Source organism: Arachis hypogaea, chromosome 10, assembly GCF_003086295.3.
Source record: "Arachis hypogaea cultivar Tifrunner chromosome 10, arahy.Tifrunner.gnm2.J5K5, whole genome shotgun sequence".
Taxonomy (NCBI): domain Eukaryota; kingdom Viridiplantae; phylum Streptophyta; class Magnoliopsida; order Fabales; family Fabaceae; genus Arachis; species Arachis hypogaea.
The window spans coordinates 85,320,927-85,333,255 of NC_092045.1; the positions used below are offsets into that span (position 1 = coordinate 85,320,927).

At 35.8% G+C, this 12,329-nt stretch overlaps 1 protein-coding gene across 1 annotated transcript; it reads left to right on the forward strand.

Moving 5' to 3' along the window:
• The first annotated feature begins 6,107 nt into the window (after positions 1–6,107).
• LOC112715833 (developmentally-regulated G-protein 3) lies at positions 6,108–11,704 on the forward strand. Its single transcript, XM_025767656.3, has 10 exons — positions 6,108–6,411; positions 7,162–7,215; positions 7,931–8,104; positions 8,724–8,795; positions 9,162–9,221; positions 9,820–9,929; positions 10,114–10,413; positions 10,579–10,770; positions 11,038–11,089; positions 11,206–11,704. Exons 1-10 carry the CDS (start codon positions 6,370–6,372, stop codon positions 11,254–11,256), a joined length of 1,107 nt encoding a protein of 368 aa, XP_025623441.1. The 5' UTR covers positions 6,108–6,369; the 3' UTR covers positions 11,257–11,704.
• The last annotated feature ends 625 nt before the right edge of the window (positions 11,705–12,329 follow it).

The window sequence follows — 12,329 nt, forward strand, 5'->3', positions numbered from 1 at the left end:
AGCGTTTAACGCCAGAATTGGCTCAAAACGTGGATTTTGATGCCATTTGGTGCAAGGATGCCTGTTCCTTGACACCACAGGATCTGTGGACCCCACAGGACCCTACCATCACTCTCTCTCTTCTTCCCCCATTCACCAATCACCTCAACACCTCTTCCCTAAAAACCCTTCACCTATCAAATCCCATCTTTCTCTTCACCACTCACATCCATCCTTCATAAATCCCCACCAACCTCACCCTTCAAATTCAAACCACTTTCCCTCCCAAACCCACCCATAATGGCCGAACCTTTACCCCCCTCTCTCCTATATATACCCTTCTTCAACCCTTCATTTTCACACAACCTAAACACCACTTCTCCCCCTCTTTGGCCGAACACACCACCATCTCCCTCTTCCTCATTTCTTCTTCTTCTACTCTCTTCTTTCTTCTTTTGCTCGAGGACGAGCAAACATTTTAAGTTTGGTGTGGTAAAAGCGTTGCTTTTTCGTTTTTCCATAACCATTATGGCATCCAAGGCCGGAGAAACCTCTAAAAAGAGGAAAGGAAAGGCAAAAGCTTCCACCTCCGAGTCATGGGAGATGGATAGATTTCTCTCAAGGGTGCATCAAGACCACTTCTATGAAGTTGTGGCCTTGAAGAAGGTGATCCCCGAGGTCCCTTTTTCACTCAAAAGGGGTGAATATCCGGAGATCCGCCATGAGATCCGAAGAAGAGGTTGGGAAGTTCTTACCAACCCCATTCAACAAGTCGGAATCTTGATGGTTCAAGAGTTCTATGCCAATGCATGGATCACCAAGAACCATGACCAAAGTGTGAACCCGAATCCAAAGAATTATCTTACTATGGTTCGGGGGAAATACTTGGATTTTAGTCCGGAGAGTGTGAGGGTGGCGTTCAACTTGCCTATGATGCAAGGAGATGAGCATCCTTACACTAGAAGGGTCAACTTTGATCAAAGGTTGGACCAAGTCCTCACAGTTATATGTGAAGCGGGCGCACAATGGAAGCAAGATTCAAGAGGAAAGCCGGTCCAATTGAGAAGGCATGACCTCAAACCCGTGGCTAGAGGGTGGTTAGAGTTCATACAACGCTCAATCATCCCCACTAGCAACCGGTCCGAAGTTACCATAGACCGGGCCATCATGATCCATAGCATCATGATTGGAGAAGAAATAGAGGTTCATGAGGTTATAGCCCAAGAACTCTATAAAGTGGCGGACAAGACCTCCACCTTGGCAAGGTTAGCCTTTCCTCATCTCATTTGTCACCTCTGTTATTCAGTTGGAGTTGACATAGAGGGAGACATCCCCATTGATGAGGACAAGCCCATCACCAAGAAAAGGATGGAGTACACAAGAGATCCCACTCATCATGAAATCCCTGAAATTCCTCAAGGGATGAATTTTCCTCCACAAAACTATTGGGAGCAACTACACACCTCCCTAGGAGAGTTGAGTTCCAACATGGGACAACTAAGGGTGGAGCACCAAGAACACTCCATCATCCTTCATGAAATTAGAGAAGATCAAAGAATCATGAGGGAGGAGCAACAAAGACAAGGAAGAGACATTGAGGAGCTCAAGCACTCCATAGGATCTTCAAGAGCAAGAAAGAGCCGCCATCACTAAGGTGGACCCGTTCTTTGATTTCCTTGTTATTTGTTCTTCTGTTTTTCGAATTTTATGCTTATGTTTATCCATGTTTGTGTCTTGTGATCATTAGTGTCTTAGTGTCTATGCCTTAAAGTTATGAATGTCCTATGAATCCATCACCTTTCTTAAATAAAAATGTGCTTAATTGATAAAAGAAAGAATTGCATGAATTTTGAATTTTATAATAGTTTAATTATTTTGATGTGGTGGTAATATTTTTGTTCTCTGAATGTATGCTTAAACAGTGCATATGTATCTTGAATTTGTGGTTCATGAATGTTGGCTCTTGAAAGAATGATGAAAAAGGAGACATGTTAATGAGGATCTGAAAAATCATTAAAATGATTCTTGAAGCAAGAAAAAGCACTTTCAAAAAAAAAATCGAAAAAAAAAGAGAGAAATAAGAGTTGTGATCCAAGGCAATAAGAGTGTGCTTAAGAACCCTGGACACCTCTAATTGGGGACTTTAGCAAAGCTGAGTCACAATCTGAAAAGGTTCACCCAATTATGTGTCTGTGGCATGTATGTATCCGGTGGTAATACTGGAAGACAGAGTGCTTTGGGCCACAGCCAAGACTCAATAAATAGCTATGTTCAAGAATCATCATACTTCACTAAGAGAATCATTAGCACTATCTGGACTCTGAGTTCCTAAAGAAGCCAACCATTCTGAATTTCAAAGGATAGAGTGAGATGCCAAAACTATTCAGAGGCAAAAAGTTAAAAGCCCCGCTCATCTAATTAATACTGATCTTCACAGATGTTTTTGGAATTCATTGCATATTCTCTTCTTTTTATCTTATTTGATTTTCAGTTGCTTGGGGACAAGCAACAATTTAAGTTTGGTGTTGTGATGAGCGGATAATTTGTATACTTTTTGGCATTGTTTTTAGTATGTTTTTAGTATGATATAGTTAGTTTTTAGTATATTTTTATTAGTTTTTAGTTAAAATTCACTTTTCTAGACTTTACTATGAGTTTGTGTGTTTTTCTGTGATTTCAGGTATTTTCTGGCTGAAATTGAGGGACCTGAGCAAAAATCTGATTCAGAGACCAAAAAGGACTGCAGATGCTGTTGGATTCTGACCTCCCTGCACTCGAAGTGGATTTTCTGGAGCTACAAAAGCCCAATTGGCGCGCTCTCAACGGCGTTGGAAAGTAGACATCCTGGGCTTTCCAGCAATATATGATAGTCCATACTTTGCCCAAGATTTGATGGCCCAAACCGGCGTTCAAAGTCACCTCAAGAAATCCCAGCGTTAAACGCTGGAACTGGCACCCAAATGGGAGTTAAACGCCCAAACTGGCACCAAAGCTGGCGTTTAACTCCAAGAAGAGTCTCTACACGAAATTTGCTTCATTGCTCAGCCCAAGCACACACCAAGTGGGCCCTGAAGAGGATTTTTATGTCATTTACTCATTTCTGTACACCTTAGGCTACTAGTTCTTATAAGTAGGACCTTTTGCTATTGTATTAGGGGACTTTGGTAGCTATCTTCATTTTTATGCTATCTTAGATCATTGGGAGGCTGGCCATTTGGCCATGCCTAGACCTTATGCTTATGTATTTTCAACGGTGGAGCTTCTACACACCATAGATTAAGGTGTGGAGCTCTGCTGTACCTCGAGTATTAATGCAATTACTATTGTTCTTCCATTCAATTCCGCTTGTTCTTTGTCCAAGATATCACTTGTTCTTCAACTTGATGAAGGTGATGATTGACACTCATCATCATTCTCACCCATGAGCAAGGTGACTGACAACCACTCTTGTTCTACAAGCAACTAAGGCCATAGTGAATATCTCTTGGGTTCCTGATTGCACGATGCATGGTTGATCGCCTGACAACCGAGTGCTCGCCTGACAAACGAGCCAACCATTCCGTGAGATCAGAGTCTTCGTGGTATAGGCGAGAACTGATGGCAGCATTCAAGAGAATCCGGAAGGTCTAACCTTGTCTGTGGTATTCTGAGTAGGATTCAATGATTGAATGACTGTGACGTGCTTCAAACCTGTAACCTACTGGGCGTTAGTGACAGACGCAAAAGAGTGATTCTATTCCGGTAGGGGAGGGAACCAAACCGGTGATTAGCCGCACTGTGACAGAGTGCATGAGCATTAGTTTTCACTGCGAGGATGGGAGGTAGCTGCTGACAACAGTGAAACCCTACACGAGCTTGCCATGGAAAGGAGTAAGAAGAATTGGATGAAGGCAGTAGGAAAGCAGAGAGACGGAAGGGAAGGCGTCTTCATACGCTTATCTGAAGTTCCTACCAATGAATTACATAAGTATCTCTATCTTTACCTTTGTGTTATTTTCGTTCATCACTATATCCATTTGAGTTTGCCTGACTAAGATTTACAAGGTGACCATAGCTTGCTTCATACCACCAATCTCCGTGGGATCGACCCTTACTCACGTAAGGTATTACTTGGACGACCCAGTGCACTTGCTGGTTAGTTGTGCGAAGTTGTAGTGATCACAATTTCGTGCACCAAAGGTCTTTAGAAAGCAAGTTTTCAATCATAGAATATTTTTAGGAAGGAATTGTAAATACATGCAAATCATATGAATAAGTGGGCGAAGACTTGATAAAACCACACAATTAAATATAATATGAATCATAAAATAGTGGTTTATCAGCGGGCTCTTGAGGAATGGAAGAGGCAAATGGGTTGCTGGATTTTCCTTCAACATAGGGAGGTGCACGGCTTATATGGCGGAACTGTGGGGAATCAAAAAGGGAATAGAACTAGCGTGTACTTTGGGGATAAGGAAAATTAAAGTGGAGTGTGACTCCAAGTCAGCAGTAGAGATTATCAATAGCTCAAGGAATCTTATAAACCACCCAAATGCTTTTATTAGGGATATCAGCAAGTGGAAAAAGAGGAATTGGCAAATTAGTTTTGTGAATATTTATAGTAAAGGCAATAGATGTACAGATTGTCTGGCGCGCAAAAGTTTGAATCTAGATTCAGGATTCTACTTTTGGGATACTCCTCCTAGAGAAGTGCTTAGATTATTAGTAGATGATGAACAAAGGGCATCTCTCTCAGTGTAATTTTCTGTTTTGGGTTCTGGCCCTGTCTTAATACCAAAAAAAAAATATCCCATTTATTGAAGTCCACCTATTATGATAATTTTAAAATAGCATAAAAATATTTTTTGGGTTAAAATAACATTAAAATAAACATATTGAATTAGTGAAATATGATGTAAAATGTTAAAATAAATTATTATTTTGACCCACAAAAAATAAACCAAAAACAAAAGACACAATATTTTTATTTTTTAAAATTAATTTTAGTTTGACAAAATATACATTTTAAGGATAAATAACAACTAATATATTTATTTAATCAAACCTTTTGTTGAGTCATCTAAAATGTTATTTAGAAAGTATATATAAAAAATAATAATAAATTGATTTTTTTTACTATTTTTTAAATATTTTTTCAGTCATGTAAATGATATAAAAAATTATTTAAAATAAAATGACCAAATTAAAAAGATAATTTTTTAATCTTTAAACAGATTTACAAAAAATTATATTGATATTTATAAATTATGAGATATATGGCAAGTTTCAAAATTTTGTCAAATTAAAATTATATTTTAAAGATAATTATGAGATACTTGACATGTTCTAAATTTTGTCAAAAAAGTTTCTACAATAAGAAATTATAATGCCAAAATAATTATTGTATAAAGGTTCATTATGCTGCAGAACCTTTGTTATTTCTTTGTTTATTACTTTCATTGAACAATAATGTTGTGGAATAAATTTTTGATATTCTCACTATTCTTGTTTTTTAAGAAAAAATTATTATTTTTTCTATGAAAAGAATTAATTTTTGATAAATAATTTTTTAAAAAAGGAATGATACTTTATATTTAAGAATATTTTAATTTAAAATAATATATTAAATATTTGAGGATATATTTTAAAATGTTATAAATATCAATATAATTTTTTGTAAGTCTATTTAAAAGAGTAAACAAATTATCTTTTTAATTTGATAATTTTATTTTAAATGATTTTTTCTGTATCTTTTATGCGATTGACAAAATATTAAAAATAGTCTAAAGATATTTTTTTATTATTTTTATATATATTTTTTAAATAAATTTTTAGATAATTCAACAAAAGGCTGAATTAAATACATGAATTATTTGTTATTTATCCCAAATGTGTATTTTTATCAAACTAAAATTAATTTTAAAAAATAAAATTTTTGTTGTTCGTTTCTTGGGTCAAAATATTAATTTAATTTTAACATTTTATAGTACATTGTCACTAATTCAGTATTTTAATTTAATTTTTTTTACCCAAAAAAAATATAATGCTATTCGAAAATTATTAGTTTTTTTTGGGTGGAAAAAATTATTAGGCTAGTTGGGCTTTAATAAATGGGCTATATAAGGCCCAATAGTTTTTAAAAGAGAACTGAACCCAAAAACCCACCAACGTTGGTGAAAAAAGATTTTGGACCATTGAATCATTCACCGTCTTCGCTACCCTAGGACCGTCTTACCGTAAGCATTGGTGCACTCTGCATATTTGTTCTAGCACCTTCTTCCCTTTCTTGCCCAGCTTAAGAGCCAACACGACACATCACAACGCAAGAGTAACCATTAATCATTCCTGTATACTTGAAGAGGATTCATCTGAAACTATTTTCTTCTCTTCCTCTGAGCTCATCCTTCAACAATGGCGACCGTGATGCAGAAAATAAAGGACATCGAAGATGAGGTACCCTATGCTTTGTCTCTAATGCTTCCTTCCTTCCTTCCTTCCTTCCATTGTATTCTCAACGGAACTTGGTTGCACGCCTCGATTCGTATCCGTGAAAGTATAACATTTTTGGACTACAAACTAATCCATAAGTTGTTTTCCTCTGCAGTAGTAGGGTTACTACGGTTTGATTACGAATTACGAAATTTTAAAGCCATAACCTAGGATCCAGTTTTAAGGTGTTATTAATACAAATGATTTATACTTAATATGATTCTTAAGAAACTCTATGCATTTCTAGAGTTGGAATAGAAGCTGTGCTTAATTGTGATTAATGTTCCTTAATCGGAATTATTCTCGCCAGAAACTCCTAAATTCTATTTTCGTTGGAGTTCATATTTCAGTACATATTGCAACTTCGTCTGATTAGTGATTACGTTCAATAATATTTAAGCATCAAGTAAGATGGGATTGTAATAAATTCCTTACTCAGAATAAGTGGAGTTTTTATGTTTAGGATAAAACTAAAACTACTAATACTGCAGATACCTCTAAGTCGTAATTCTGGTTGAATATGTATAGTTTGAGTTTGAGAGATTGACAGCTACGATAAGGTTTCATATTATTTCTGTGCATGTGTTTTGTTTCCTTTACTCCCTGCATTTGGTAATCAAGAACTGAGGAACTGTATTGATTGTTCAAAGCAGCAGCTGTATTTCCATTGTAGTTATTATTTCAAGTATGATCATTGTCGTTTTTATGCTGCAGATGGCAAGAACGCAAAAGAACAAGGCTACTGCTCATCATTTGGGCTTGCTGAAGGTAAACATGTTTCTGCATTGTGTGCTTCATCGTTAGATGGGATATGGGAAAGAACGTGATCAATTTCATCCAAGCACTGGAATGATGGGGTCATGTTAAATGAGTTGGTAGATGGGATATGGGACCGAAAGTGATCAATTTCATCCAAGCACTGGAATGATTTGGTCATGTTGAATGAGTTGGTAGAATTTTGTAGGAGTAATTGCTCTAGAGATTGCATTTGGACGTGCTTCTGGTTCATGACTCATGACTCAGACCCTCTCCCTGAAATTCAATTGGAAGTTGTATTATTAGGCTAAGCTCATTCTGCTCTTGGAATAGGCCTTCTTGTTTCCACTTTCTAGCTGTTGCTGGATACAAGATTCCTACTGATTTACATATTGATTTATTTATAATTTTGGGTGCATGTAGCTCGTACGCGTATTCCAATTTGGATAAAACATTAAAATATAAGTTGAGAATATTTGAATTGTTTTTTCATCAGCCTTGGGCTCCTATTGTTAACTTGGATACTTTGTTTGAAAGTTTTCTGATATATGATATTGAAGGCTACATGGGTGTTTTCACTTCTGCTTCTATTTGGAATCAACCACCAATAAGATTATTTTTTATTAGAATTATTTTCCTTGTTATCTTTTACTTTTGTATTTCTGTGATTCTATTCTTGCTGCTAGTTGATTTAATATTGTTAAGCATATGGCCACTCTGGTACTAGGCTAAACTGGCAAAGCTGCGGAGGGAACTCCTTACTCCTTCATCAAAAGGTGCTGGAGGTGCTGGTGAAGGTTTTGATGTTACTAAAAGTGGTGATTCAAGAGTTGGTCTTGTGGGTTTCCCTTCAGTTGGCAAATCTACTCTACTGAATAAATTGACTGGGACATTTTCAGAGGTAGGAATGTATTTCTATGAGTCTTATATACTGCCATCTTCACTATTTAATTTATTTATATCGCAGTGTTTCACTTCTATGAGTTCTACCATGTTTTTGAAATATTGCAAGTGATGTTTCTTTTTCTCTTCCTAAAAAATAAAATAAAATTGCATGGGATAGGTGCATGTCATATCTAGGGTAAGGTTGTTGGCCTATGATATTGAGATCAAGGTTTTTTATCTGGAATCAACCCCTCTGCTTACAGGGTAAGGCTGAGTACATCTACCCTTAGGAGATCCTAATCCGTGGGGACCTTCTGCAGTGGCCCACCATTTATATCTCGAGTTCATTCTAGTTTTTTTTTTTATCATCTGATCTGATTAATTATAAAATGGTATAAAGGAGCTCTTACTTATTTTAACTTCTACGTTTTGCTATCATTCATGATGTTTGTCAACTATTCTTTGCTTTGGACACTATAATAGTGGTCATTGGCGTCTATTCACGTGTCAACCAGATGCTCCCTTTCTTATTTTAAAAGATAGCGGGCAGCATTACAATTAGGAATTATCTAATATGCTTAATAGCTTATGTGAAAGAGTTTCCTGAAGACTTTTACTTGTTTTGGTTTGTGTAGGTTGCTTCCTACGAGTTTACAACCTTAACTTGCATCCCTGGCGTGATCACGTATCGTGGAGCTAAAATTCAGGTGCCACAATATTAGAAAGCTTAATGTTGATGATGTTTTCATCTTTGCTCTTGGTGAAAAATCCCTCATAAGAGGGTTTTCTACTGTTATCGATATCATATGAATGCAACTAGGTTGCGGAGCCATAGTAAATAAAACCATATTTCTTTCTCTTAGGTTTCGCTTATAATACTTATCAAGGTCAAGATATTCTGCTTGTGGGCTTTAAAACTTGTGTTACTTAAAGCAAAATCTAGTTGCACTTGAACCTCTTGATTAATTAAGATCCCGTATCTTTATGATTGATTTTGTCTGCTTGCAACTTTATCATCCTACATTTTACTATTTTGATAAATTTTTAAGTACTTATTTAATTACATGTGACAGTTGCTGGATCTCCCTGGAATTATTGAGGGTGCTAAAGATGGAAAGGGTAGAGGAAGACAGGTAAAATAAAATTGTTCTAATCGCAATTTTAAGTAGATTGTAGTATAATATATGTCAACAAAATTTCAATGTTGATTAGCCAAATCACGTCTTTTGTAAGTAATTAACTATGTAATCAAAGGTCCTTGTGAAACTTGTAAAAAATTTTCCTTTGATCTTCTGCTGCATGCTGTGGTGATATCAATGGAAAACATTTCAGTGTCTAGAGAACCTGTGGTTTTATATTTGGCATATGGCAGAATTGTTTTTCAAAGATTCTTGATTCTTAATGGCAGTATTTGGAGAACTGTGTATAATTGTAAGCTATGTTTTTGTCTTTTTCTCCACTGGCAGAAACTGTCTTCAGCACCATACATGATTGTTACATATTTAGGAAGATTGATTCAGATTTTGCAAACTTCATTCCATCAAGTTTCTGCACGAGCATCGAATCTTGTATTTTAAAATATTTAATACTTAGTTGTTGTTCAACTAATACAAGTATATTCATATAGATTTGCAATTAATAACTATGATCCGCCATGCAACTTGGCACATTCACACTTCGGGGAAGTGGCAAAGACACATTTTTATTTTATATATTGCTTGACAAATGCAGGTTATCAGTACTGCAAGGACTTGCAATTGTATTTTAATTGTTCTTGATGCCATAAAGCCAATAACTCATAAGCGGCTTATAGAAAAAGAGCTGGAGGGATTTGGTATAAGGTAACCAGTTGTATTTGAATTGCTCGTGTCATGTATGCAAGTTTCCACTTGTCTTACCCCCCCTTCCCCCCTTTCTCTCTCTCTCTCTCCCTCCCTCCCCCCCAAAATAAATAAATAAAAAATGCGGGAAGAAGCTTCTTTACTTTGTTTCTCTTTGATTAACTTGTTTACTGATTGACTGTAGGTTAAATAAAGAGCCACCAAATCTGACTTTTAGGAAGAAAGATAAAGGTGGAATCAACCTCACTTCAACGGTTACCAACACACATTTGGATCTTGACACTGTGAAGGCTATATGTAGTGAGTACAAAATTCACAATGCAGATATTACTCTCAGATATGATGCTACTGCCGATGACCTTATAGATGTTATCGAGGGAAGTAGAGTATACATGCCTTGCATCTATGTTGTGAACAAGATTGATCAGATCACACTTGAGGAATTAGAGATATTGGATAAGCTACCTCATTACTGCCCAATCAGGTAATTCTTCATTAAAATCATTGGTCTTGTATGCTAAATATCTCAAACCTTTTTCCCCTAGGAAGCATTTTTTTTAATGATCGTTATTTCTTCCATTTCCATAGTTGCCTTAACTTATAGATCATTTATTTATAAAAGTTATATGTTTTTCTGACTATTCTTTAGTGCACACCTGGAGTGGAACCTCGATGGTCTTCTGGAGAAAATTTGGGAATATCTCAATTTAACTCGTATTTATACTAAACCTAAAGGGATGAATCCTGACTACGAGGACCCGGTAATATTGTCATCTAAAAGAAGAACAGTTGAGGACTTCTGCAATCGCATTCACAAGGATATGCTTAAACAGTTTAAGTAGTGAGCATCCTTTCCCAATCTTGAAGCTTTATTTATTCATGAAGTCTTGTGACTTTTCCATGTATGCGTTAAAAGCTACTACATGTTCTGAATCATGGTCACCTAAATTTGCATCATAAAACAGAACAATGAACATGCCTCCTCTCCCCATCACCATACTCCCATTCCGAACCCCTTGCCTTCATTTTTTTTTCTTTTTCTTTTTTCCTCCTCCCTCCCCTGTATCTTTCATTCACCCAATGCTTATATGTTTGCTGAATGATGCAGTGCTCTGGTCTGGGGTTCAAGTGCGAAGCACAAGCCTCAAAGAGTTGGCAAGGTAACTTACTCAATTTACTCCACTTATTTGCTCCCCCCGCAAAAGTTGTATTTCTACTTCTGTTCTTCCTTATTAATAAATGTTAATACTAAGCGTAATACGCTGTTACATACCAGGAGCATGAACTTGAAGATGAAGACGTGGTTCAGATTATCAAGAAGGTATAAGAAGTTATAAGTGTTGTTGCAAGGTATTTAAGATGATATCTTTTGGAAACATAACAGGGGCATGAGTTGGAACTGAGACTTCCAAGCAGTGATTGAGGATCTCTTCGTGATTTCCCCGAGGTTAAATCACACTCAAATTACTTTCCTTTTTCAGTTGGGAGTTGAGTTGAGTATTTCCAGTCCGGAGATGTAATTAAAAAACTCTAGTTTGTGATGTCTCTTTTTGACTATGCCGATACAAATGGTGGATATTTGGAATGGTGGATATTTGGGGCTGCTCTTGTAACATTAACATGTTTTTCTTTTAGATAGATGATTCAGGTGGATATGTTGGTATGTTTTTTGCTGGACATTCTGAACAAGATACAGACAAACTTTATCCATGTCAAATAGTACGACTGATATTGAAATAGTACGACTGATATTGATATAGCTTTTGGAAAGAAAACTAGTACTTTAGTTCGTAATAATATTAAAAGAATTATAATTTTTTTAAAATTACGTCAATTTAGTCTGGCCTTGGAATTTTTTTTTAATAAATAAAATTTTATTTACCGAAATAGATAATTTGTAGCATTTTTATCAAAATGTATTTTTTATTTTATTTTGCTTAATATTACAATGTAAATGAGATACGTGAATAATTATAATGTGTAAAGTGTAAATGAGATATTTAATGATAAATTTTTGGCAGTTATAAAATGATGTGTGACTCTTTGTATTTGTTACTGAACATTTCACTATTTTTCCTGTATTTTTTTTTTTGAAAATAAACCAAAATGTTTAGTAGCGGTGGATATTTGGTTGTATGTGTGTATCCCAAATGTCATATGAAAAATCATCATAATGAGGTGATATTTGAGTGTAAGAATTCTATTGTTACGTATTCGGTGAGCTGAAGAGTCTATATTGAGTAGTTTCGGTGGTAGCGGAAGAAGAAATCGGAAGAATGGGGTACAGGATGCTAGTACCAATAGGAAATAGAGCTTTTCGGTTTCATCTGTTTTGTTTCCATGACAACAAGCATGTACACCTAATATTTGACATCCATAAGAAACATGATCGAACAAGTG

What these genes read in the sequence shown, in the direction of transcription:
- LOC112715833 (XM_025767656.3), top strand. Translation starts at nt 6,370, where the DNA reads ATGGCGACCGTGATGCAGAAAATAAAGGACATCGAAGATGAG. An exon ending in TAAAGGACATCGAAGATGAG is followed by an intron (nt 6,412 to 7,161) that starts GTACCCTATGCT and finishes TTTATGCTGCAG; the next exon opens with ATGGCAAGAACGCAAAAGAA. An exon ending in CCTCATTACTGCCCAATCAG is followed by an intron (nt 10,414 to 10,578) that starts GTAATTCTTCAT and finishes ACTATTCTTTAG; the next exon opens with TGCACACCTGGAGTGGAACC.